Below are 27,820 nucleotides of genomic sequence, written 5' to 3'. Positions count from 1 at the left end.
TTTCACCAACGGACAGATCATCCAAAATGAAAATAAATAAGGAGACACAAGCTTTAGATGGTACATTAAACAAGATGAACTTAATTGATATTTATAGGACATTCCATCCATCACAGAATCATCTCTAGGTTTCAAAGAACATCAAGACTTGTATAAAAAAGCCCTCTCTGACTCCACAAAGCCTTACTTCAAAAATTCTACCAAATGCTCAACAGATGAAAATACCTGTTCTATTGCTCTAAAGGACAGAATAAAAAGCACCATTCAGTCTTTGGCCTGTCTGCTGGTTACCCACAAACTCGAAGGATGGGTCCAGAGAAGCAGATGAGTCATGGAGAGCATCAAACAAGCACAATTGCTCTGGCCACCATGCGGGTCATCTCTGAACCCCAAGAAGAGGGGGAAACTTCTTTGTCTCACTCCTGGGTCCACAGCCTGTGATGGACCAATACACGTGTCAGCAGAATATTTTTTCTGTAGCAGAGGAAGCAATGCTAAACGTTATTTTGTTAACACACCCGTGATGAACATCCATCTATATGAGCCAATGAAACAGTCAAGGCTCTGCTATTAGGGGGGATTCAGGAAACAGGGAAGGCTCAAAATAGCATTGCTGAGTGTTATCAGATTTTTAAACTAATCATCAGCAAATCTTTTCAGCTGACTTTGGCTTTAAGCGTTCTTACCCACTGGATTGCTAAAATGGAATGAGAAGGGCCCATAGTGTGTTTGGTCTTTTTTTGTTTTTATTTCATTGTAAGAGCTGTCCCATCTTATCCGATTTTCTCCTTCCTCATTAAAAAGAAAAAAAAGGCGCATTGTTTCCTTAGATGGTAAGACTTAACGTTGTACCGTTTTCTCAGTAATTACAGGCTTTCAGATGTGTTTTTAAGTGGGAGAATGGACATGTCATGCAGTTAGCCAATAAATGCAATCCCTGATTAAAATATGAGTTCTAAAAGTTTGAAAACTTCTAACTACTTCCCCAGTGCATTTGTAATTTCAGACCTGTGAACCTGGATTCTTTTTTCCCCTTGGTCCTCTCCCGTGACAGCTGAAGCTACACGTCTTTTAAATTCACCAATCACACCTTCACAAACTTAAGTCAACAACTATGTGTTCAAAAATCTTTGTCTTCCCTTTGAAACTGGATGCAAAAAAGAAATCTCTCCTGTCAGTGGAGACGGCTGTGAAGGAACGAGGCGCCTGCACATATATCTCCTTGAATTTTTTGAAGAGCTGCTTCTCTTTATCCCACTGGTATATCTGGGAGAACGTATAGTCACTCCCCAGGGCCAGGTAGTGATTCTCTTTAAAAGAAAAGGGCTGCAGGGTCATGGCCCCCCGGGATGGGAGAGCCTGGACCTCCACAAACTGCTTACTATTCCACCTCATGACCCTCGAGTCCCCGATGAAGCGGGTGAGGGAAAGGTAGAGGGCGTTCTGCATCCGGAAGCTCTTCACGGCCAGCACATCCTCCATGTTGGGGATGTCGCTGTGGGGGACAAACTTCTTAGAGCTTTTATTCCACTGGAGGATGATGGGGACCTGGGAGCGGCTGGAGAGGATCAGGTGTGATTTGCCGTCTATTTCAACAAACTCGGCGTCCGTGTCCCTGAACCACTCGTGCAGAGACTGGTACGAGTAGAATCCTTTGCTGTTCCATTTATACACGGTCGACAGACCGGCTTTGGAGCTGTCTGCGATGACAAAGAACGTCTCGTCCTCGATCTGAAACAGCTCGATGTCGTTGGGCTTGGAAATGCGAGAGACTTCTATGTCCTGGAATTTGACAAACTTGGTCCAGCTCTCGTCGTATCTGTAAATGTGGGAGCCGCCGAAGAGCTGGGCCACCACCACAAAGACCTGGTCGTCGATGAGGATGGCCTTACAGCCCACGATGGACTGACCTGCGCTCCAGAAGAGGGGAGATGGGGTTAGGGCAGCCACCGTGAGAAACACTCGTCCAGAGTCAGAGAAAGACAAATATTATATGATACCACTTATATGTGGAATCTAAAAATAAAACAAGTGAACTTATTTATAAAACAGAAACAGACTCACAGACATAGAAAGTAAACTTATGGTTACCAAAGGGGAAAGGGGGTGGATAAATCAGGAGTATGGGGTTAACAGATACACACTACTACATATAAAACAGATAAACAACAAGGACGTAGTGCATGGCACAGGGAACTATATCCAATACCTTGTAATAATCTATAATGGAAAATAATCTGAAATATATATATACACACACACACACATATATATATAAAACGGAATCACTTTGCTGTACACCTGAAACTAACACAATATTGTAAATCAACTATAGTTCATTTTTTTTTTAAAAAGAAATAACAAAAAAAAAAAGAAATAACAAAGAACAACGAACAGAGTAAATATTTATTTATGTAAATCTAAACTATATATAACAAAAATTTCTTTAGGTAAATTAACTGTATTGAATAATAATATATTAAACAATCAGAATATTTTTGCGTTTAATCAAGAGAATGAAAAGGATAAATCTTTATGTAAATCTAATTGGTACAAAACAATAATAAAATCTTTAAGTAAATAAAAAAAAAAATGCCCGTCCACAGTGAAACTGGAACCCTTATGAACTGCTGGTGAGAAATATAACATGTTCAGCCACTGTGGGAAACAGTATGGCGATTCATCAGAAAATTTAACAAAGAATTACCATATGATCCAGCAATTCCACTTCTGGGTCTGTACCCAAAGAACTGAAAGCAGGGTTTTGAAGAGATATGCGTACGCCGTGTTCATAGCAGCATTATTCACAATAACCAAAAGGTGGAAACAACCCAAGTGTCCACTGATGGATGAATGGATAAACAAAATGTGGTTTATACACACAATGGATTATTGTTACACCTTAAAAAGGAAGGAAATTCCGACACATGCTGTGTCATGGATGAATGTTGAAGACATTATGTTAAGTGATATAAACAGTCACAAAAAGACACATAGCATATGATTCCACTCATATGAGGTACCTAGACGTGTCAGATTCATAGAGATAGAAAGCAGAAGAGTGGTTGCCAGGGTCTGAGAGGAGGGGAGAATGGGGAATTACAGTTTAATGGGTACCGAGTTTCAGTTTTTCAAGATGAGAGAGCTCTGGGGATTGATGCATTTATTGAACCACCCACAAACACAGTTAAGACGGTCAATGTTATGTTATGTATATTTCCCCACAATTAAAACAAATAGTTTTAAAAGTACCTCCATCGAAATAGGTAAGTGTTGGTAACCTAGGCCTCTGGCATCTTTGGAGGCAGGTGTATAATTCAGGAAATTCACTAAGACGAATTGTCTGCATGCTATTCCCGACTCCACAGGGGAGAATGAGGCATTTAAACGGGTTTCTTCTCTTGGGGGGTAAAAAGCTAGGAGTCAGGACTCAGAGGCAGGAAAAAAAAAAAATGTAATGAGAGCTCTTGAGGACGTTTGACCTTTTCTGATTTCTGGAGCTGAGCGGAGGCAGAACAGACCAGTCTTAAACCTTGTGACTCTAGACCACGCGGCCCAGCACCTCATAAGCTTTCTGACCCTGTGGCAGTTCCCTCAACTCCCTGTGCTCAGGCTCCTCCCCTACCAGATGAGACTAAGGATGCTGCCAGCCCTGACCTTACACAGCCGCTGTAAAGACTACCTGAGAAATTTCACGGTCAGGGTTTTTAGTACAGAGCTTGCACACACAGGAAGCGATCAATAACTAGTCGCTCTCATTATTGGATCATTGAGGCAATTGAGATCACGAGCCATGATCTGAATGATCTAGCTCAGGCGGCACCAAACCAGAACTTTGCAGGAAAAGGGGAACATTTTCAGTCGTGACTGCCCTGTCTGGGTCACCTCCCATCACCTTCTCCCTATCTGCACCCAGACCCCCCGCCCACACCGTTCCAGCCAGACAGCAATAAGACCACCCACATCTCAAAGAGTATTATTGGCTCGCCATCTAGGTCATTCAATTAAAAGTTATTTCTTTCCCCTAATTTTCTAGGCAGTTTGGACCAAAGTGAATTTGGTCTGTAAATTACAAGGATAATTACCCAATTTCTGTCCTCAGTATTAACATTGGGGGCAGACGGTTGGTGGATTTTCGGGTGGTATTTACTTTTCTCTTCCACTGCTTTGGCTTTCCTGCAAGAATCTGGTCCCTTTCCTTTGTTTAAAACTAATTATTGCATTTTTTCTGAGTATAAAGGTTTTTAATGTTCATCAGAGCAAATTCTGAAAATAATAATAGGTAACATATAAAGGCACTATACTAAGCACTTTACATGCTTATTATATACTTAGCATACACTTAATTTTGTACCCCGTTTTATAAAGGCACAGAGAAGTTAAGTAACTTATACAAGGTCACACAGCTGCAATGTGATGGAGCCTGGGATCCAAATCCAGGTAGTCTGGCTCCAGTCTACACTCCACCACCAATGTACCAAAAAGTACAAAGAAGAAAATCAAAATCACTTGAACTGCAAATGCTGAAATAACACTTAATATCTTGATATATTTCTTTAATTGCCAATCTCTGCACATATCCAAATGTGCCTTTTAAAAATAGATCTGGGCTTTTAGTGTACATGGATTTTTCATAACCTCTTTTTTTCCCTTGACCACTATGTTGTGAACATTTTCCCATGTTATTGCGTCTTCTACAACTGGATTTTTTAACATTACATTGTATTCCATTGCATGGAGGCACCATATTTTATTTAATCCCCTACTGCTGGACATTGCACTTATTTCCAGTTTTTCATTATTGTAAGTAATAGGCTTCCCTGTAGAGAAATCTGTGTTTGAAAACCACCTGGCAGTGCTCTTCAATGGAGAGATTGCGGGGTAGACATTGTGCACATTGTTAAGGCTTCTGGGTTTCAACTACCAAACTGCTCCTCAGAAACTGCACTGATTCCCCCCTGACAGCACTAACTGAGGTGCATGGTCCTCCTGAGTCCCTGGCTACGGAGGTCCCTTCTACCCAGAAGCATCCTGCAGCTATCCTGGTCTCAGCCGAGGGGCCGTGTGAGAAAGAATTCCTTTCTTGGAGATGCTCCCTAAAGCGTCCTCTTTCCAGGTGTAGCCTGTGGAGTTGTAGCTTATGGAGGTGTCAGCAGCAATCCTCGTGTGTGTGTGTGTGTGTGTGTGTGTGTGTGTGTGTGTGTGAATATGTGTTTTAATCTAGGAGGAGAGATGCTGCAACATACTTAGTGGGCAGAAATCAAAAGGCAAACAAAATGAACCAAAAGCAGGAGAGCTGAGAAGAGATCTAGAGAGAAAAAGGAGCAAAACCTGGCGGTGGCGGGGGGGCGGCTCATGACCCTGGGTCTCCCTCTCTCACTAGAGGATGGATGTCCCTTTTGCACAATGCCCAGCAGGGCCACAGAGCGGGAAGCATGTGTCCCTCTCATTCCTCGGAGCCCCAGACTTGCCGGCCATGGATGGAGAAAATCCTGCCCAGCTCTTGCTGACTCTGGGATCACCCTGGGATCAAACGCGATGATAAATGAGGCATGCACAGCCCCACGAGGAGAGAACGGTCCACATTTACCTTGGTCTTGTTCGAGGCAAGTGGTTCTGGGGCTGTGCCCTTGCTCATCCATTTGTCATCTGCCCAGCCCGTGTGAGCTGCAGGGCCTTCCTTCACACCAGGCTGAATTCCAGCAAGCCACACTCTTTCCTCCACAGAGCGAGCAAGGCCCCTACTTCTGTAACCACCCTCTTTCCCAGCCTCCCTCAGGCCATGCTCTGCTGGCCCTGGCACTCCTATGCTTTTGAAAGTTGTGGAGACAATTTTATTGAAGTCAAAGAATTAGGGTCTATGGGAGAAGGAGGGCTGCTCCTATTTTTTTTTTTCACTATAAAATAGAGACAATAAGTACACATTGTGAGGTTGTGTAGCTGACGAAAGAAACAGCTTATAAATCACTGAGTAGGTAAATGTGAGTTGCCTTCCTCTAAGTGAAAAATTATGTGATGAGATTTGTGTTTAATGGAAATTCATGCAATAAGGGAGCAGAGAAGGCAGACTTCATTCCAATCCGGTCATCAAGAAATGCTTCCTGTAGGAGGCTGCATTTGAGCCTGGAAACCCAGGTGAAGGGAGAAACAAAAGAGAGGTGGTTGAATTGTAAGATGTGATCAGAAATCAATGTGACAGGAATTTGGCAATATGTATTCGGAAATGTGTGTTGGGACCCTGATGTACGAAATCTGTGTGCTTTCATGAATTAAGAAGAGTAAAATATCCAAACCTGGTGGATTTGCCTAGCGGTGGTAGCAAGGAATAATAATCAAATATCTATTTTTTATCCGCAACTGATATCCCAACACTTGTTGAGAACTTACTATACGCCAGGCCCCATGCTGAGTGTTATATAAGCTACCCAGTTAAATTCCCACGGGCCCAATACTATGATGATACCATTTTACAGATGGAATTCCCACTTTGCAGATGAAAGGGGCTCATGGAAATTAAAACTTGGCCAAGGTCACCAGCTAGAAAGATCTAGAGACAGATTTATGAAAAACCAGTGTGACGTTGGAGTCCATAAACTTAACGAACACAATTTTGTAGCTCACTTCTTGGGCTTGGCTGTGAAGAGGATCCCAGTGGGCTACATGTCCAGCTGCCCACCTCTCAGAAGATTCAGACTTCAACACTCAGAGGCCAAGGGATCCCTGGAAACCAGTAAGCTCCAGCCCTGGCTCTGGCCACACCCACTCTGCTCTCACTGACCACTTCCTACCCGCAGCTCTGTGGCCTCCGCTGGGTCCAGGCCATTAACACTTGCCTGAATCCTTGCAATAGCCTCTCAACTACTTGCTCTGATCCCACTTTGGTCCCCTCCCCACACACGGACTACTCTCAGCCCAGCAGCTGGACACAACCCAGCATTCTGTAGCAGGCACCTGCATCTTCTATGCAGCCTGGCTGACCTCTGCACAAAGGCAAAAGTCCAAGTCCTTCATAGGACCTGCAAGGCCCCCACGATCAGCCCTCTTACCTCTCTGACTTCATCTCCTACAACTGCCCCTGGATCATTCTGTCCAAGCCAAACCAGCCACCTGCCTGTTCATCCAACAGGAAAAATACCCTCCTGCCTCTGGACTGCTGCACTCACTCTTCCCTGTCTGGAACGTTCTCCCCGCTGTTCCCACCCTCCATGTGCATCAAGCCCTCATGTCCCGCAAGTTTTATTCGAACACCTTCTTAATGAGGCCTCTCCCAGACACTCTATCTAAAATTTCAGTCCTCTCATGCCAACACTTCAAATCTTTCCTCCCTGCCACCTTTTCCCTTCTTAGCATGCTGCCATCTAATGTGTTGTACGTATTACAATTATTTGTCTTATTTGATTGTCTCTCTCTCTCCCATTATAACACAGCCTCCTTGAGGGTGGAGGTTTTCTTGTGACTTGTTCACTGCTACGGCCCCAGCACCTAGACTGGGCCTGGCTCAGAGTAAGCACTCAAGAAATCTTTGGGAACCAGTAAAAAAAATGAATGAATGACTTGATGAACCTAGGGGTGTGACCAGCTGCTGTATGTAGGAAGGGCAGGTGGAGGGCAATGCTGTCCCCTCCTACCAAGGTCAACCTGGGAGAAGGAAAGGGTGGGATGCAGCAGTGACAGGTCCCGGGCTCTGCCTTGGAAGTAACAGTGGAGTGATTCAACATGCCTGAGCCTACATCTCTTCTTTCGGAAAGGTAAGGAGGAAGCCAGCATTAAGAACTGCCTGCTTGGGACTTCCCTGGTGGTGCAGTGGTTAAGAATCTGCTTGCCAATGCAGGAGACATGGGTTCGAGCCCTGGTCTGGGAAGATCCCACATGCCGCAGAGCAATTAAACCCACGTGCCAAAACTACTGAGCCTGTTCTCTAGAGCCCGTGCTCCACAACAAGAGAAGCCACCGCAATGAGAAGCCCATGCACAGCAACGAAGAGTAGCCCCAGCTCTCCGCAACTAGAGAAAGCCCACGCGCAGCAATGAAGGCTGAACGCAGCCTAAAATAAATAAATTAAAAAAAAAAAGAGAGAGAAAGAGGAAACACTTAAAAAAAAAGAAAGAACTGCCTTCTCTGTGCCTGGCACTCACCCAATTCTCACAACATCCATGGGAGGTACATCTCCTGCCCATTTCACCGATGAGAAAACAGAGGCTCAAAGGCCACAGCTACTTCCTAGCACATGGCAGAGTCAGGAGTAGAATCCATGTTCGTAGGTTTTCAAAACCTGAGCTCTTTATAGTTCATATGCCTCCTCTCTCTTGAAGAGAGGTCACTTGTCCTCTACCTGCGGGCAGGGAACCTGCAATAACACCTCAAACAGCTGTTATGAGCCCCAACGAGACTAACCCGAACCTGGCTCTCTGCAAGCCCACAACCAGCACCGGCAACAAGCACTGGCCTCAGAACTCCCTGCACGAGAGCACGGCTTCACTCTGCTCCCACCTCCTCGTGTGAGAGGGAGGAGAGAAGGCAGAGGGGCCTGCTCATTCAGCCCTCACCGACTTTCCAGGTCAGAGAAAAGATGGAAGCAAAAAACCATGCCGTGGTGAGTTCCTCTCTCACCTCGTTTCCTCTAACATGGACCGGCTTTAGGGTCCTGAGGCCTGGGCTCCCCTCCATAGGTTCACCTGCACTGCTCTGTGCTGAGTCTGCGCTCGGAGCGAGCGGGGCTGCTCCCAGGAATGTGGGCTCAGCACTGGGAGGCCAGATGGCATGTCGGAGCGTCAGGATCTACGTCTCATAGACCTCTCCGGGCTGCCAGATCAGCCTCATTAGCAGCTCTGCTCCCTGAGGGTGAACGATGCTCTCCCTGCATCCCCGCACCTGCTGCAAGGCCAGAACCTCCGTATCTGGAAATGCTACCTGGATACGCTTCTCTCCACCCCAGCAAGACGCTGCTCGAACCAGAGAAGGAATCACTGAAGGAAACCCTCACATGGGGCAAGAGTTAGGCCACGTGGTGCTGTCTGTAAAGTCAGTATTAGTATCAGATTGCACTTTGATAAATGAGAAGTCTTTGAAAGATTATTTTGACTTTATCCACTGATTTAAAAAGCAAGTAGACAGTCCATTTCTAGTAGCGCTAAGACACTGGGATTCAATCATGGCCCCAAATGAAGCTCTAAGTCTTATCCCAAAGGCTTGAATTAGGAAGCCACTTATGCTTATTTTGTATGTACTTATTAAAAGGAAGTAGTGATCACCAGAACTTCACAAGGGGGCAATAGAAACAGCTACAGTGTGTGTGTGTTCGTGAGTGTGTGCATATGTGTACGTGAGCACGTGTGTGTGTGCGTGTGCATTAGCATATTCGTTAAGAGCTTACAAAAATCAAAAAATTCACAAGGGGGCAATAGAAACAGCTACAGTGTGTGTGTGTTCGTGAGTGTGTGCATATGTGTACGTGAGCACGTGTGTGTGTGCGTGTGCATTAGCATATTCGTTAAGAGCTTACAAAAATCAAAAAATTCATTTAGCTGCTAAAACGCTCCTGCAGGCTGAGGCTGTCATAACTGCTCAAAATCAAGGGATTCTGGGAGTGACTTCTCACCATTTCAGGAAAATGCTTCCCACCACAGGCCCCCATCACCCTCTCCCTTTACAAAAGGATCACCAACAATAAACAGAATCACCACCTAAGGTTTCTGCTCTCACCAATAACTGACCACGTCCAGAAAAAGGTGGAGGGAAGAGGGTGGGCTGGAATGTGTTCCCAAAGCAAACCAAGCCCGAGAGCCAAGCTCCCTCTCGGGATAATAGAGAACATTTCTCCTCTCCCGGGCTTTAGGCCACGCTGAAATGAGGGCAGTACATCCAGTCAAAGCCATAACACACCTGTAATATTGTCATAGCTCCGGAAATTCATTTCGATGTGGTCCCACTCCAGCACCATGCAGTTCTCCATGCTGGGCTGAGCGATGGCCACGTACACATCATTCTTGGAGTTGAACGTATCCACTGAAACCGACTGGTAGGGCAGAGTCTGATGAACAACAAAATCTGGGAAGGGGTGTTTAAAAAAAAGTCTCCGTGAGCTCTCCTGTGGGCATTATGGACCGCCATTCCCCTTCTATCCTTTCTCTCATCAGTTCCAAAGAGGACTGGGGAGGGGGGAGGGCGGGAGAGAAGCAACACACATCATGGCATGTTTCACTCTGGATGAGTCCAGAGAGTTCTGGCTTGTGCAGAAATAGCAGACTGAACGCACAGCTTCTAATACAGCTTCCTTGAGATAAATAGCTCACGAGTCTGGCTAGAGGATCTCAAAGTTTTAAACAAATTTGGTGAGACCTGGCTTTCAGAAAGACAGGACAGAAAGGATACTGCAGGGCAACATTCCTGAAACTATGGTGAAATTTACTCTATGAAGAAGGGCTGCTGTGGTCAAATTCCTTTGGGGAATGCTGTTCTTTTTAGCTCTCTCAGAATAGTCCAGGTAGTAAAGACAACTAAAAGTAAATTCCCCAAAGGGCACACCGCAGTTTTAGAAACCAAACCAAACTCTTTGACGAGGTCTTGGAGGTTGATAAAGCCCACTGTGCGGGGAAGTTAACCTAGGTGTGTTTACTGGATTGGTAGCAGTGCTAAGTACGGCTGTGCCTGGGATCTGGGTACTGCTCTGCAGCTCAGGGAGCAGTTACAGGAGATCTATTAGATTTTCCAGCAATATAGACGCCATCCTATTTAAGCACGCATTCTGCTCTTACACTTAGTGGCAAGTCGATACCCATCATGTGTCGCTCCCTGGGCTACAATGACTCACTCTGTGAAATCTTGGTACGGAATGTACAGTCTTACCAAGAAACAGGGTTAGCATGCCCTCGGATGCAAGAACGGTTAGTGTGTGCAGTAGCTAGAGAAACAATGGAGAAAGAAGTTTTTTTAAAAAAACAAAATACTAATAAAGTTTAAGTTATTTCTTTGGCCAGAGATCTTTCAGGGTGCACTGCTTCTTAGCAGGCTAAAAGTACCCAGGGTAAATTGAGGGTGGACGTCTGGCTTAGGAAAGTAGTTCCTATGAGAAAATCCTGGCTTTGCCCACCTCTTCCCCCACCCAATCCTTATCCATGCCCACTGAAGTCCCATCTCCTCTTGCAAAGCTGCCCTGACCAGTCCAATCAGGGACCCTTCCTAACTTGCTGGACTCATAATCAGGCAATGTTGTTTACATATTATTATTTACTAGGATTTAGTCTCCAACATAGAGACATCAGGGTCAGATTTGAAGAAATGGGAGAGATCTTAGAGCCAGAAGCTGAAGCTCAGAGAGGGTGTATGCCCGGCCATGGACACACAGCCAGCGTGGTGTGTCTCCTGAACCAAGGGCTTCCTAAGGAAGGTCCTACACTTCTCAGAGCTCCAATGACACAAGCCCACAGTAGCCACTCAAGAAATAATTGACTCAGAAGCCTCATGAAAGATGTCAACTGAGGGCTTCCCTGGTGGCGCAGTGGTTGAGAGTCCGCCTGCCGATGCAGGGGACATGGGTTCGTGCCCCGGTCCGGGAAGATCCCACATGCCATGGAGCGGCTGGGCCCATGAACCATGGCCGCTGAGCCTGTGCGTCCGGAGCCTGTGCTCCGCAACGGGAGAGGCCACAACAGCTAGAGGCCCGCGTACCGCAAAAAAAAAAAAAAAAATGTCAACTGAGAAAGGCATTAAAAGGGCAGGTACCAGGTAGTGAGTACGGAGGGCCAGTGCAAAAGGACTAGAGGCAGGTAAGGGGGCAGAGCAGCTGAGCGAGTGTTAAGGTGGGAAGCGTGGAGCCGGGGCCGGAAGAGCAGGTGCCCGTCAGCGGGCAGAAGGTAAAGCTGAGCAGTAAGGGCGGCGTGAGGCACTGGCAAGAGCGCTGCGCCTGGAGTCAGACCACCTGAAACCACTCCCTGTGTTTGAATCCCTGGGCTGCGTGCACACCTCCCCTTACAAGGCCTCGGTTTACTCATCTGCAGTATGGGGGCAATGATCCAGGCTCGATGGCAGGAACAGACTGGGTAATGTGATGGACACGCCAACCTCAGGCTCAGCACACGGTAGGCGACTGATAAATATGGAATTGAGATCCAAGCAAGGACAGTCCCCCTCCACTGTCCTGGTCACCACTGGGCCATCTCTTGGGGACAGTGTTCATTTTAACGGCATCTAAGATAAAATGCCGGAGCGCTGACTCTGTCTTTTTGCTGAGTGACCTTAGGGAAGTTACCCAACCTCTCTCTGCCTCAGTTTCTTCATCGTCTGTTGAATCCATACTCATGTAGAACAGTGCTTTGCACAAGGTGCGTGCTCGATACATGCTACCTTTTGGAGGGGCCCCTCTCGTTCTCAGTGGACAGGAGCTGCTGAGTAAATGCTTGCTGGTTTGGCGAGTGTGGGAGGGCTGGCCTCGCCCCTGACTGTGGTGGGAGAGGACGGGGCTGAATGAAGGATGCTTGCAGGTACAGGGAGAAGAGGGAGAAGCAAAGAGGAGGCTGCCTCTGCACCCGACAGCAAGAGGTGGCCGAGGGACAGTGGGGACAGTCGGCAAGAGTGGAGGAGGTACCCCCCGTTCTGGAACATTTGGAAGAGCTGGGGCAGGTGAGATAGACTGGTTTCTACCCCGCCTGCACTTGCAGCTCCAGGAGCTCGGGCAAGAGCCTCAGGTTCCCCAGGAGTAAAATGAGGGCAACGGCTATTTCACAAGGTTGCTGTAGAGGCCGAATAGGAGAGTGAGGATTAAGTGTTAGCGCCCAGCCTGGGCTGCGGTGATCCCTCAGGAGTTCTACGTGCGTAACAGTGACAGTGTGAAGCTGCCTGCGTGAAGACTTAGGGAAGAGTCACCACGGATCCTAGTTCCCCCTCCTCTACCAAGTCCCCCAAAACACCAGCGTTGCTTGGTCAAAGACTAAAACCTGAAAAACCCCTGGTTCATTCCTGTGGGCCCTGGTGGCCCCAGTGTAGAAGTCGGAAAACGCTGCAAAAGGCTTCCGTGTTCACAGGCTGGTAAATGGGAAAAGGGAAATGGAAGCAGTCACGGTCTGCTTTCTTTCCTGGAGGTAGAAGAGGACTCAGAGAATACAGCTGCGTTCTTCTAATTACCACCAAGACGTCTATAACCTCCTCCAGCATCTCCGGTTGCCTTGCCTCATCCCAGTCTGCCCAAGGTTCCCAACACTCCTGATGCTTTATAACCCCCTCTGCTTGCGTTCAGAGCTTCCTGACTACACTCTGAATTCTCAGAAACACGAGCACTTGTGAGCTTAAAAATGCAGGCTGTTTAAAGTGCAGACCCAAAAGTTTCAGTTTTTTATTTTAAAAAAATTCCAGAATTTTAATTTTATTTTTAAAAAAATATAGAGAGCATTTTACAAATCTAGCCTTTCATGGTTCTATTTTCATTGATTTCCCCCAAACATTGGTTTCATAATATTTTCTATAGACTGGCTATCTGGCACAGCACAGACTGTTAAATCATTCGAGCTATAAAGCTAATTCTTAATAGGACACTCCTTCTCCCCCTTCGCCGCTCCTGTCCAAAAAAAAGGAGGAGAAGAGAAAGAAGGAAGAAGGGAAAAAACCGGTGAAACAATATGATTGATGAATGTGTGTTTGTGTGAATGGGGGAGAGGACTCGGGGAATTTAAACATCTTCCCCATCACCATCGTAAGTTATTTCTCACAAACGGCAAAAGCACATTCATTGTGGAAAGATCTCAAACAATCCACATGCTGATATGACATCAATTTACTGGTGTTAAAGTATTAATGGCCTTCTCTGCAAAAAGCACTTCCACTTCCATTCACATTGGATTAAGTTCATGATGTCAGTGGGACTCTTACAATTTAGGCCTTGCTCCCACTGGAATCAACAGATTTTTACATACCTATTTATAGCACTTGCAGAAAATAAATTATACATGATGCTGATCCTATTGGGAGAGAAACTGCACATTAATGCATTATTTCTCTCTGCATTTTCATCAGCCCTGAAATAGGGAAACTAACGGGACAATTAGGATGCAAAATTCACACCCTCTGAGGAATTTAGTGAATTATCCACCTAACATGGGGAATTATGAGTAGGTAACAGGGATTTTTGAGGTGGTTAAAAATAGACTTGAAGCAGAGGCTTATGGAGGGACTGATGACGCTGCAGAGCTGAAACCGGCCGGGGTGGCTTTGTGGTGTTAATTACACCCCTGTGCTGAGGAACAGGATGGTAATGTACCCTCCTCTCCCTGGGAAGAACAAGGTGAGACATCTGCCGGAAGAATTTACTCCTTTGCTAAAACCCCGAGCTAAGAGGAAAACAGTGCACTCAGAAAATGTGCTTCTTCCCCAAACTCGAGTGAGGATGTAGTCATGGTACCATGAGTCTTAGACTTGACTTTCCAACTTCCATCCATCCTCACCTATCTCCTCCCTGGCCTTAAATAGAGCACCAGCGTGTGAGGCTTGATCTGAGCCAGAAGATAGGAACCCCCAAAACTCATACTTTATCGACCTAGTTCTTACAAGGCAGGGACTATATTTGGGGGGAGGGGGTCACAACTTGGTGGCACGATTTTTTCGTGATGGAAGACACCGTGGGTGAGAGCTCATCTGTTCATGAGCCTTAAAGGGATAAAACAGGAGCAAAGACAGAATCATCTTCTCCCTGTTTCCAGGCGGGGGTGGGGGGGCGGACTTCCTAAATTTTAGCAAAAAGCTTGTTAGCAAAGATAAATATGTCTAAGAGAATGCCCCCAAATGTGTTAAGGGGCTCATGCTGCCCCATAGATTCTGGGTTTAGGACAGATTCCTAGTTTCCAAGGCCCTCTATAGTCCAAGCCATTTCTCTCTGAGATTGGCAACGTTGTCACACACTAGGGCCGGGAGTGAAGAGAACAATGGAAAAGCTGCTCTCTTCAGCATGGGGTTTAGAGAACTCTCCAGAAAAATGAGAAGAGGCAGAGAGGCACCCCAGCGAGCTGGGGTTTCACATTTCATACGGCATGGCCTTGAATGCCACCTTTTGGTGCAAACGTCACTGACCGTGACCTCTGATAGACTGCACTGCTCTACAATACAATAAATAACCCCCCAGTGGCCTCAGCTGGCTAAAGGGCACCTGCCAATTACACAGCTGAATAAGTCCCTGTTCAGTGATGAAAGACAAGGGCATTTCCATAAGACTTCAGGTTTCCTCTCAGCAAAGAACAGAACTTGTCAGGTCCCTTATTTACAAAGATATCTAGAAGTAATTTTTACTTTTGAGTTTGTTTATTAGATCGGGGGATAGCAGTAGGACTAGCCTAAATGTGATACTTTGTTCTTAAGAGTTTTTTTGTCTTTTGAGTTTCCGTAACTATTCTCTGAGTTCTCTTTTCTGCTGCTCCTACTGACATGACTTGAGGCTTTGTAGATACCAACTTTCAGCCTAAGTGTTTATTTTTATAAGTCCGGTAAGCAGGTTTCAGACTGTGGACTGATCCACTCTCCTTTAAAATCTGGCTTTTAGAAGCTATAGAAACTCCATCTAAGCCTTTCATATGGAGATATTCTTGGGCTCTCTACAAGATATGACAGTTGAGGCAGTTAGTATTTTAGTTTTATCTTATAACCTGAAAACATATAAACTGAAACCCTGAGGCAGACTCAGGAAAACAAAATCAAACTTTCTTGACATTTTTTTCCTCAATGTGAATTTTTCCTTTTGATAACTACTTGTTAACTTATATTCCTACTTTGCCATTGATTAAGATGCCTAGCTATCTCATTTTACATGGAACTACAAAAGCAATTTTAAAGTCTGGTATTTATTAGTTAAATGTCCTATAAATTTCATAGTATTCAATCAAGAGAACAGTGACTTAGGTCTCTGTACTGTCTTTATATGAAACCTAGACTGCTTTGAAAATGTTCTCATGCCAAATTCACCTTTGAGCTTAAAAAAAAAAAAACTTTAGACAAATTTGAATTTTGTAAAGAATCAAAAAGAATCAAAAGTAAAGCCAGTGCAGTTAACAAAAATCCTTCCAAACTGTTGAGATATTTTCCTTGCCACATCAAATCATTTCTTTGAGAATGCTTAAATTTCCCCTAAAATAATTTTGATAGAAAACTTTTACCCCCATGTTTCCCCACTCCCTGTTGACAGTCTAAAAGAAAAACAAAGGGTTATTCTAAATATCAGACTTGGATGATAGAGGTTCTGAATACCTGTAGTTGTGCATTCGTAGTCAAAGCTGGTCACGTCATTCAGCTTCTTTTCCTGATATTCTGGTGGACCGATACACAGGACATCAGAAACAGTGGAATTTGTCATCTTCAACCACAGATACAACCACTTGGCTTTGCAGTCACATTCAAACTTATTGCCCCTTAAATCTCTAAAAAACAAAACAAACACAGACACAGAGAAACAGACATGTCGGAAATATTTTGGCCCTAACATGAAACTCCAGAAATCCTGATATCCTGACATATTTAATAACTCCCCCAAATGGAATTTTTAAAAAATTTTGTATTTAATACATCCGATGTCTTTTACGTACCACTGACTTTATTTAACACTCTTCAGTGCCCATGATTTTAACCGTATAGCACGCAGCGAGTGCTCAGAGTTGACACAGCACCATTTTTCCAGATCCTCTTGAAACTGTCACCACGCCATGGTGGAAATGGGGGAGAGGTGACAGAAGAACACCACCCAGCACAGGTTCTCACAAGCAAAAACAGGACATTACAGGAAGATAGTTTTGACAAACACAATTGAAACTTTAAGATCTTGTTAAACTTTGCCCAGCAAGGAGTGACAAGCACTAGGAGACAACGCAGATGGATACGCTACTGCTCTCTGGGAGAAAGGAAGCCCCCGGACCCAGCACGCCAAATTACCATTGGCCTAATGCTACTAAGTATACGGCAAAGCTAACACAATACAAACTATATGCCGTTTCCCAGTATTTGCTACTTTGTCATAGATTTTTAGGTACAACATTAAAAAAATGCAGTATAGGGGGAGAGGGGATTTCAAGACAAGCAACATCAACTTAATTTTCATTACTTACAGTTCAATCAGAGAGTCTAAATCACTGAAGACATCCCTCGGGAGTGCTTTTATGTGATTATTGGCCAAAGAACTAGAACAAAAAAGTCACATTTTAATGTGGTTATTATCTTCATGTCCTATCCCTCTGAAGTCCCTTAAATAAAGCAAGTGACTTAAAACAGAGTTCTAAACCTCTTTAGCAAAAGGTAGTTCAATTTCTGGCTTTGGTCATTGATACTGAGATAAAGAAATGAGTTTAGTTATACAAAGATAACATTATAGATGCTGGAGCATACAACGTCCGTTGTTTGTTTTGTTTTTAAAACAAGCACTGATTAAGCTCTTGATACACGTTAATCATCCTCAGATGGCATCTCACGTTTCGCAGAATAAAAGTCAAAGTCCCTTTGATGGCACCCAAGGCCCTCCATTGTCTAGTTACCTCCGTTCCCACTTACCTGTGGGACTGAGTCTCTGAGGATTCAGATCACCCACACCGGCTCCTTTGCTATTGCTCACACAGGCTAGTCACACTCCCAGCTCAAGTTCTCTGAACTCGGTGTTCATCTGCCTGACGCTCTCGCCCTAGGTGTGGTTCATCCATCGCCTCCTTTAGGTCTGTCCTCCACTTTCACCACCTTCCCTGATCTCTACACAACTCCCTTCCATGCCCTGTTGATCTCCACTGCACTACTGTCACTTAGCATACAATATATATTAATTATCCATCTATTTGTTTACTGACTCTGCATTCTCCCTATACATAAGCAACACGAGGACAGAGATTTTTGTCTGTCCATATCTGTATCCCTTTCATCTAGAACAGTGCCTGGCACATAGTGGGTACTCAGTAAAGTCTTTCTGAATGGATGACTTAAGCACTAAAATGAGAATGATAAAAAGATAGATGTACAGTCTTATCCTAAGAAGTTCCCTCACGGGGCATCTAAGTGAATTTTATTACTTGTGACTATTAAAAAATAGTATCTACTTTATGTAAATACTCTTTTACATAAAGAATCTCAGCTCTAACACTAATGATAATAGAAAATCTCAGTGAACCACAATGTTTAGGGAATGACTGATTGTGATCAATTTCATTTTCTCATTAATTAAGGTTGACCAGAAACCATATTTTGTATTTTTGCTCTTAGTGTTGGAGATCTTTCTAACATGTCCTAATCTACCCCCCATCTCCAGGAAGCAGACTTGAACAAACATCATCAATGCTTTCCCTGATGATTCAGGATTATGCAGTGCCCTGTCATCATCCTGCTGAAGACGAATGTACATGGTGCTGGGCTGCTAATGTAGAAAGATGAGAGGTGTTGAAATGACGTACATCAAGTCTGATTTCTCCCAGGCGTCATGCCCTAATGTGAGTCAGCCAAACAACTGATGCTGACTTTTGTTTTCTTTTATACATTTGAGTATACAAACAGCAAAACATATAAATGATGATCCCCATGTAGGTAATTCAGCACCAACCGCTTTAAAAATATATATGAAATTAATCTTTTGTAGCATCATAATGACCCATCCCAGAAGTAGGAACGAAAGGGTGCTCCTCCTCAGAATCAACTAGGGTAGAAAGTTTGTGCCCATTTTAAATCCAAACATTCTTGCTGAGTGAGAGCAACGGAATACAGGGAGACCTATAGTTTCTAAATTATGTCTTTTCCCATCCAGTTAACCACGAATGGATTAACATACAATTTCATGTATTATTTTACCTTCCTTTCCTAAATGATTTATTGGTACAATTTTAAACATGTTGGAAAACAGGCCGAACAGATTGAAATCGTAACTACAGACTGTAGATTATAGACTACAGACTGTAATCAGACTGAACGTTCTCTAGAAGTTGTTTCTTGAAATTTAAAAAGGAGACAGTTTTGATTTTTTTTTTCTGGCTGCTAGTCACTTTTTCTGGAAAGTAAAGTACAATATTTTTAGCTAATTAAAGGTTACTAGTTTAGCTAAACATTTTTAGTGAATTGAAACGCATTGGATTGAAGTGCTAAGCATATACGGAATGGTCAAGGCCAAAAGAAAAAAAGCTGAATGTTTAGTAACTGTTCCAAGTGTTCAATTTAGATTTCGGAAAGCTGAATGATTTAGATGGACTGCCCGCCCCTACCCCGCCCAGACTCCGCGCATAACATCTCACTTTCCACTTCATTTTGTGTACAAGTTCATGGTACTTCATTTCTAAAACTACTTAACAGCAACTGGTCCCTTGGGCTTTGTGGGACCGCTGGAAAACAAATGTCCTAGATTTTAGTTACAGATTGGCACTGCTCCTTCAATGCTCTGAAACCTGATCTATGTTTCTTTACCTATGGATGTGAGTCTGCAGGTGTTGGAAAAGTTCATAAAGGTAAAAAAGCAGATACTTAAAACAAGCAACTTCCAGATAGTTACTTCCTTAAGCACAGGAGTGAACTATAGAGAGCTGATGTGTTCTCCTTGCTTAGAAGTTTACAAAAAGAAGGGGATGGGGTGGGCTGGGAGGATCAGTTCATTCTTTCAACAGTGTATTAAATGTTTTTATTACTACCTACATCTCCAGCCCAGAGGAGTCAACTTTAACAGTCATAAGACTTGCCCTGCAGTAGAGCACATATGGAAAACCCAGCTTAGTAACTCATTGGTCAGTCAGTGAATCAGAAAGAATGTCCTGCTGGCTTAGCCCTGTGTGAGACCCTGGGGGAAGAGCAGAGCTAATGGAAGATCAGCAGGGGCCCTGCCCTCAGGGAGCTTTCAACACAGCTGGGGAGATGAAACTAACATCCGTGAAACGGCACCAACCAATATGGCCAGTGTCTACAGCAAAGTGCCGGTTGTGTGGAATCAGCTAGGAGGGCTGCAAGAGGTGTGGAGGGGAGATCAGGAATCCAAGGAAAAGACAGAACTTAATCTGGGCTGTGAAGGAAAAGGTGGATTCCAGGAGATCATGGGCAGGAGAAACCGTATCCTGGGCAAGGGAAAGGATGTAAGGGAAAGGCCCAGTAATGGGGTGAATTGGGTGTGCACAGGGGCGTCCTGAGAGCCCAGTGTTGTGGGCACATTCAGGGAAATGAGCTGGAGAGCTGGGGGGAGGCGGGCCCCATAGGCTTGACTGTGGGATGGGAACACACACTAGATGGGCTTACATCTCCTCTAATGCATCAGATGCGCTCTGGACCCAAACAAAGGACTCCTTTGTTCCCTCTGTGTGTGCCCCCTGCATGTCACACAGACAAGGAGGTGCCTCTTGCACACATATGGGTGATACACAGCATATGGTTGTACGTGCAAATGTGCAAGCATATACACACAGTTATGTGCACACGTGAATAGAAGTCCATGTACCCAAGGGCCCACATGCACAAAGATATGCAAATACATATGCACAATACCTGCATATTTACATCTGTTTTCAGACCAAGGCCCCAGAGCCAACTGGTCCGATGAAAGTTGACATCTGGGCGAGCTCAACCAGTCACACGGGCTTTACTTTAGGCGTATAATCTGCCCAGAGCCTTTGCTCAAAAACAAAGCCCTTCATTCCTGACTTCTGGGAACTGGATTTGTCTTGCCACAGCTGTTCTTCTCCAGACCCCCACAGTTGTCTTCCTAGCAGACCCTGTCTAGCCACCCAAACTGCCAAGGCTACTCAGCAGCCCCTGGAAAAAACCGAGGCTTCTTCATTAGCGGAGGGAGGGAATGATGCTATTGTTGTGAACGATGACGATGATGATGATAACAACGCCAACCAGACCTTGAACATTTACCGTGGATAATGGGCCGGATGATTTGCAAGCAAGCACTAACCCACTACGTGCGGCAATCTTATGAGGTCTGTATAACCATCCCCATTTTTAAGGATGAGAAAAGTGAGGCTCGGAAAAGGCTAAGTAATACTAACAAATGGTGGCCTTGAGATTTGCACTCGAGTCTGTTGTGACTCAAAGCCCATTGTCTTCGCCCCTACAAGAACGTGGGGATTTGGCATCTAGGTTGAATCTGAAAAAACAATCAAGACTTTTATAGGAAAGAAAACATGGAGGAATGATGCCAATAAGAGTCTGATGTTGTCCAGGATCGGCTGTGCTGCTCCAGATGTTTAGAGACTCCCATTTCCACTCCCTCATCTCCTTACTCTACAAGCTGTAACTTAGGCAGGACTTCCGATCGGTAGCATTCCAGAATCAAGTGCTTACTGAGCCTCCTGACAGACACCTTTGCCTCTATCAGGGTCTGATGGGAATGATTATCTCCTTAGATGTTGTATCGGTTTCGGTTACACACCCTGGAGGTATTGCCACCCTGCCTAATACCCCTACTCAAAGCCCTCTAACTTCCCCAATTGTCTTTTTACCACAGATAAGCTGACTATGGAGACGGGATATGTTATCCGATGTTATCCTACTCCAACACAAAGTTTCTAGCGTGCAAACGGTTAATAAATTGCTCCTGCCAAGACAATGACGATGTTCGCATTTTCATAAGCACAGGCACTATTCTTCCAGTTTTCTAAATTTGCTAAGTGTGTGTGCTTGCTTTATTTGATATGCCAATTCAAATCAATTTAATTTTTTCCTCCAGAAAGCTATTAAAGAACCCAGAGAGCTTAGCTTAAACCACAGATTAATCCAACATAAAAAAAAGAAAAGCTATTTGCATCCAAATTAAAGGAACCACAAAAACGTCTCTATTCTACTTCACCCTAATGTTGATCCTCCATTCAACATTCTTCAATGAGTCAGGTAAGCCTCAGTTCCCAAATCTGTACAATGGGGACTCACAGATTATGGTGAAATATAAAGAAGAGAAGGCTTAGTGAGCACTCAGCCCAGGGCCTGGCACAGAGTAGGTATATGATACATGTTCCATTCCTTCCCACCTCGTCCCTCACTCCCAGCTCAGAGCGCTCCTGTCACATGCAGTCATATGGACCATAACGGCAATTCGGAAGGACGGAGAAGATAAGAAAGCCGAGTGTGTGAGTGATCACAATGGGCTGGTGTCTGATCGACAATACAGAAACTGCTCGGGCAATCTGGCAATGAGTTTCCTTCAGAAGCTATCACAATATGTAGAAAACAGTCAAGAAAGAGAGAGGCACTGGGAAGTGACCCTCACTCCACACATTAAATAGGGCTTACAACACTTTTCACAGGACTTACAGGTGAGTCAGGTCACGAAGGCCACGGAAGGCGTTTCTTGAAATGGTTTCTATTTTGTTCCCTTCAATGAACCTAAGGAGAACAGCCATATAATTAAACTGAATTTTCTCTGCTTAATATCTCGAAAAAACGATACTGGGATGCTTTCAGAATGAAATCTAAAAGCATTTATAAATTTCAGAAATTCATCTCCAAAGGCTCGGTCAGCTAGACCAGATTCCAAGTGGGAGCTGGGTGTGTGTGCAAGAGTGCCACCACACAAGCGTGCTTTGCACTCCTTCCAGAAGCAGCCTGGAAGTCTTCAAAGTCAGGATTGGCAGCATGGGTAAAAACATCTTGGGCGGGAAAGGAGAAGAAAGCCCTACACAAAGGCAAGATATTCTCAAATTCCGCAAGACTGGAACGCTTCCAGACATCTTCCCCCCTCCAACCTTCTTACATTTCACAGTGCCTGGCCATAATACTTCTGTTAACATCATTGCCCCTTGAGGGGAGCCCATTGTTTTACCTCTCCATATTAAAGTCTTTGCCCAGGGAGAATTCCATTAAGCTTGGCTTCCGGCAAGCTTGAGTTCATCATGTCCTACACAGTGTCATCTCTGAACAAGTGGGTGACAAGGCAAGGATATTCTCAAGATCTCTAGGCTACTTGGAAATAGAAAGTATAAGGAAGTTGAGCATGGGCCACACTTCTTTCTCTGTGCTAAGATGTCTTAGGGCTTGCACACAGGACCTTGCAGTAATAACTCCAGCCACGCTTTAAAAAGGGAAATACATGAAGTGAATGCACTAGGACTATTCCCTAGGGCCACAGAGAACTAAATTTTCGTTTACGGCATCACATTTCTTCAAATGTAAGAAAGTCTCTGATGAGATGGTCCAAGGGAGACTTTGCAACATGATGTTTTTCGTTAGTGAAACAGTTCTTGATTCGTAGACTGAGAATGATCCGGTGCCTGTTTTTTTTTTTTTTTTTTTTAAATCGGGGTCTATTCAGTAATAGACTTCAGTATAAGCTGAGAAGCGAACTTCCTCCTCACAGTAACCTTGACAGGAAGATGTACTGCTTGAAAGAGAGAATGGATGGTTCTTTGTTCACCGCCTCCATCGGCTGTTGATGTGCTCTGATAGAACCTAGTTGGCCTAGCACTTCAGCCTGACCACTCTTCCCAGGTTACATAGACTATCAAGTATTATGAGAGTACCCGTATTATGTATCCTCTGAAGAAAGACTTTCTCCAGAGACATCCTTCCTGAGGACAGGAAATCAGCAGAGAGCTTTCTTAGACCCAGGATGTACTTAGAATTCCAACATCTACCTGTTAACCTCAGATAAGAAAGCAGAGACACGGATTTAAAAAATGCCCCTGAATGCTAGGTAAGGAAATCCCATCTGATAGCAGGATTAATATTATTACAAAGTGACAGAAGACAAGGGTGGAAGAACTTAAGGGGAAAAGAGATGACCTGAAAGTGTGAAGAGGCAGAAATCAGAGCCAGGCATTGCTGCGGGGGAAAAATGCACAACTGAAAAGGGAAAAATAACCTTTATTTTAAAGGAGAAAAAACAAAATTAGACCCTCAGCTGCAGCTCACAGGAGACACTGCAAACGGGATATAGGACAGGTAAACTAAAAACGTGAAGCTGTATCCCCAAACAGGGAGACTTTCTTAAAAGTATGTAACCCTCAGAATCCTTCAGCTTCATTTCTGGCTGATCAGCAAATCCATGTCTAGCTTTGAGAGGTAAAAATATCCAATATAATTTCCAATTGTGCTTATGACATGACAAATTAAATGTCAGCAGAGAATGAGTGAATATCTTTCCTTCTTTGTTTCCTTTCCCCCTCTTTGGCTCCAACCTCCTCCTGTCTCAGCATGTTTATACACAAGTAAACTATAAAAGGTCAGCGCTGAAAACAGAATGGGGTTTTCTGAATCTTCTCCACCCTTAAGCTCTCTAAGAGATGCTGTCCCAGCTTGGAAAGCAATACAGCCATTTCACTGACATACCAAACGCTCAGCAAATAGACAAAGCACAAAACTTACAGGTATTCAAGATGAAACAGTCCAGCAAAAGCATCATCCCGGATGACTGTGAATGAGTTAGAATTCAGCAATCTGAAAAGAAGAGACATTAGGTTTCAATGCAGAAGTGTAAAATTTGAGTCACAGAGTGAAGCCATTTCTGTTTCTTTTGTTATGTTCTGATCCGTGGGCAAACACGGGCTCTTCTCAGTGTAAAACTGGCCCATTCGGTGTGCAACCTGACTCAGACACTGATGGACAATGGCAAGTGGATTCTCTTTGGCCAGATTTTCTGGTCACCCCCATTATTTCACCTTTCTTCCCTACGGGTCTCAGTAAATATGACCTGAGAGCTCCTATTTCCATAATAACATTTAGAGGTTAAAAATGGAGGTTCTCTTTTAAAGTGAGGTGTTTGGGAAATGGTACGTTTAGGTGAAATTCAGGTCATAATTCAATGTAATCATGTCCCCAGTTGCTGGATATGGGCGATGGCATCTACAGTAAAGTCCTTGACAGGAATAAAGATGCAGATGTAGAGAATGGACTTGAGGACACGGGGAGGGGAAAGGGTAAGCTGGGAAGAAGTGAGAGAGTGGCATTGACATATATACACTACCCAATGAAAAATAGATGGCTAGTGGGAAACAGCGAATAGCACAGGGAGATCAGCTTGGTGCTTTGTGTCCACCTAGAGGGGTGAGATAGGGAGGGTAGGAGGGAGACGCAAGAGGGAGGGGATATGGGGATATATGTATACATAGAGCTGATTCATTTTGTTATAAAGCAGAAACTAACACAACAATGTAAAGCAATTATACGCCAATAAAGATGTTAAAATAAATAAAGCCCTTGAGGAAAACATGTGCTGAAAGAAGGAAAGGACACTGCGCACTGGGGACTCAGCTCAGTGGGGACACAACAGGGCAAGTAAACACTAAGAGCCAGCCACAGTTTACTTGTGGAGCTTGGGTATCTTGGGAAGGACTGATACCCAAGAGACAGAGACGGCTCTTCCCAGGACCGCACCTCCAGGACCGCCATTTCCAGAGAGGACTTCCCATACTCACAGCAGCTGCAGGGAAGGCAGATGAGAAAACATTCGGTCCTTGATTTCCGAGAACGTTCCATTTACCAGGCTCCTACGGGCAAGAGAGGAACAAAACAAGGACTAGGTTGCTTTGAGGAAGTGCCGGGCAAGATGGACAAGAAGCCTTATCCTCTACCTGTGCTTTAAACTCCTCCACTCAGGAATGAGCCTTCAAATGGTTGGCCAGGGTCTTCTCAGGAGTAAGAACAAGATGAGTCCAGCCATTTTCCAATGAACTGGATCAATAGGAAAACTGGACTGAATAACAGAAACCGTTACTATCAGTCTAGCTCCTTGCATAGACATCATCTCAGCCGGTTTATATCAATAACCCCTCACTTCCTTTTCTTAACTACAGGAGGCCCTAGCTGAAGATGGATAATTCCTTCACCTCTGCCCATGATCGTTTGTGTAGACACAGCATTAGTGTTGGCCGACGAAACTCAAGGGTAGGATTAAGTGTTCCCCTTGGGAGCACATCTCTGAAAGTCGCTCAGAGCACTTCTGATTAAATGCACCGTGAAAGCCTTGGGAAACAACCCAGAGACACCTGAACTTGAATGTGTGGTGGGAGGCCACGCCATCTGCCAGAGTTAACGGCCAATCAGAACAAGGAACCTGACTATTTTAGCCACCAGGGCCCCTATCCTTTCTGGCCGCAGTAGGACCTCAATACATCATTTCAGAATTATTTCAGTTAATATGCAGATCCGTTAAGCAGCTGCTGGTCTAAGGGATTTAACCAGGGGAATTCTCATTTCTGGAATGCTCCATGTCACCCGACTTAGCAATATTAGGCGTCAAACAGGCCCTCTGTTTCTGCTCAGCCAGACTGTCCTGACTGCCTATAAATGCAAACAGGAAGCCCTTCACTCCTGGGTCCAGGCCCCAGTGCCTTGCCTGGGGTGGAGACATGGAAGTGGAGCACAAGAGCAAGTGAGAGCAACCCCCTGCTGCCCCATGGGAATCCCTGCCTCTACGATGGAGTGGGCATCACCCAGCACCTTGGCCTGGATGTGGGAGTCATTTCAGCAGGAAACATTTCCCGGCAGTGAAGATATTGCCCAGTAGCCCCTTCCCCAGCCATTATGAGAGCTGGCCATGTGGTTTGAGTGGCTGTGTGAGGCCAGGCTGAAAGCCCTTGAGCAGGTGGACCAATAATAGGAAGCCCTTTCCTGTCCGTTCCTCCAGCACTGAATAAGCAGCCAGCACAACACGCGGTGAGGAGGGGGGCAAGAAGCCCTTATGAGCTCAGGGCAAGGAGTCCGGCTGACTCCCAGCACTTGCCCTCTGGGCTGGATGCCCACATTCCCCAATGCTCCGCCAGGTCCTCTGTGCTTCCCTCTTCCGGGCCACATGCGGCGGCATCTCCACTTCTAGAGGTGACATGCCTTCTCCCAGGTACTGCCCCACCTGCAGTGTGGACAGGTCCAGAGGAGGGCACCGTGTAAACCACAGCCCCAGACCTCAGGAGGGACGGTGAGGCCTCATTCCTCTGCAAGCGCTCCAGTCATGCTCGGCTGCATACACAAGCCCCCCCCACAACCTTCCCACCCCCAACACACATCCTCTCAAACTTTAATGCACCTCAGAATCACCTGGGGAGGCCAAACGCAGACTCCAAGGCTCCGCTCTCGGACCCTGCATCATTCGGTGCGGGCCCCGGAATCTGCATTGGCACAAGCCCCCCCAGGTGGATCTGATGCAGGTGGCCCGCGGGCCAGACTTTGAGAAACACTGCCCCAGGGACTTGTCTGGCTTCCCAGACTCTGGATCTCGGGTTCCCCTCATACTCCCCGGGGCCCGAGACTCCAACCCACGTCCCACCGCGCGCCCCAACCCAAACGCAAAGGAAGGGGCCGGGAAGTGGGGTCAGGGTCGCGCTGTCCCGGCGCCAGAGGCAACTCCCGGGCGACGGCGGGCGCCGGGTGGGGCAGGACGGGGCAGGGGCTGCCGGGGTCCCACTCACTCACAGGGAGCTGATGTCGCCCGGCACGATCCTGGGCACCCAGGAGGAGCCCACGCAGATGATGGACTCCTTGGTACAGCTGCAAGTGGCGGGGCAGCGCGCCAGCCGCCTCACCTGCGCGCTCGGCGGGATCAGGCACGCGGCTCCCAGCAGCAAGAGCAGCCGTCCCGGCGCCCCGCCGCCGCCCCGCCGCAGCGCCATGCCGCGTCCCCGGTCCCCGCCCCGGCCGCGAACCCCGCTGCCGCGCCGCGCGCTCGGACTCCGCGCCGCTGCAGACGCGGGCGCCGCTCGCTGCTTCGCCGCCGCCGCCGCCGCCGCCGCTGCTGGCTAGGACTAGGGCGCCGCGGGTGTGGGAGGCCGAGCCGCAGCCGAGCAGCATGCTGGCCGTCACCCCCACTCGGCGCCCCCCCACCAGCGCCCGGGCCTCGCCCGCGCCCGCCTGACATCAGCACCCGAGCCCGCAGCCAGCTCTGGCCAATGAATAATGCGGGGCGGGCGCCCGCCCGCGG

At 45.9% G+C, this 27,820-nt stretch overlaps 1 protein-coding gene across 1 annotated transcript; it reads right to left on the bottom strand.

The window, feature by feature from the left end:
- Window positions 1-402: 402 nt before the first annotated feature.
- LGI2 (leucine rich repeat LGI family member 2) lies at window positions 403-27,512 on the bottom strand. Its single transcript, XM_060011781.1, has 8 exons — window positions 27,316-27,512; window positions 25,323-25,394; window positions 24,274-24,345; window positions 22,225-22,296; window positions 17,073-17,144; window positions 16,222-16,391; window positions 9,883-10,047; window positions 403-1,910 (listed from the first exon to the last, which is right to left on the bottom strand). Exons 1-8 carry the CDS (start codon window positions 27,510-27,512, stop codon window positions 1,093-1,095), a joined length of 1,638 nt encoding a protein of 545 aa, XP_059867764.1. The 3' UTR covers window positions 403-1,092.
- Window positions 27,513-27,820: the final 308 nt, after the last annotated feature.

This window comes from Delphinus delphis, chromosome 5 (assembly GCF_949987515.2).
Source record: "Delphinus delphis chromosome 5, mDelDel1.2, whole genome shotgun sequence".
Taxonomy (NCBI): domain Eukaryota; kingdom Metazoa; phylum Chordata; class Mammalia; order Artiodactyla; family Delphinidae; genus Delphinus; species Delphinus delphis.
Note: the sequence above shows the minus strand (reverse complement) of the source record. Positions and strands in the feature narration are given on the sequence as shown.

Excerpts from the sequence above, each read along its gene's own strand:
- LGI2 (XM_060011781.1), bottom strand. The coding sequence starts at position 27,512 with ATGGCGCTGCGGCGGGGCGGCGGCGGGGCGCCGGGACGGCTGCTCTTG. Across the intron at positions 25,395-27,315 it reads CCGGGCGACATCAGCTCCCT|GAGCCTGGTAAATGGAACGT; the intron begins GTGAGTGAGTGG and ends TCTTGCCCGTAG. Across the intron at positions 1,911-9,882 it reads GAGCTATGACAATATTACAG|GTCAGTCCATCGTGGGCTGT; the intron begins GTGTGTTATGGC and ends TCTGGAGCGCAG.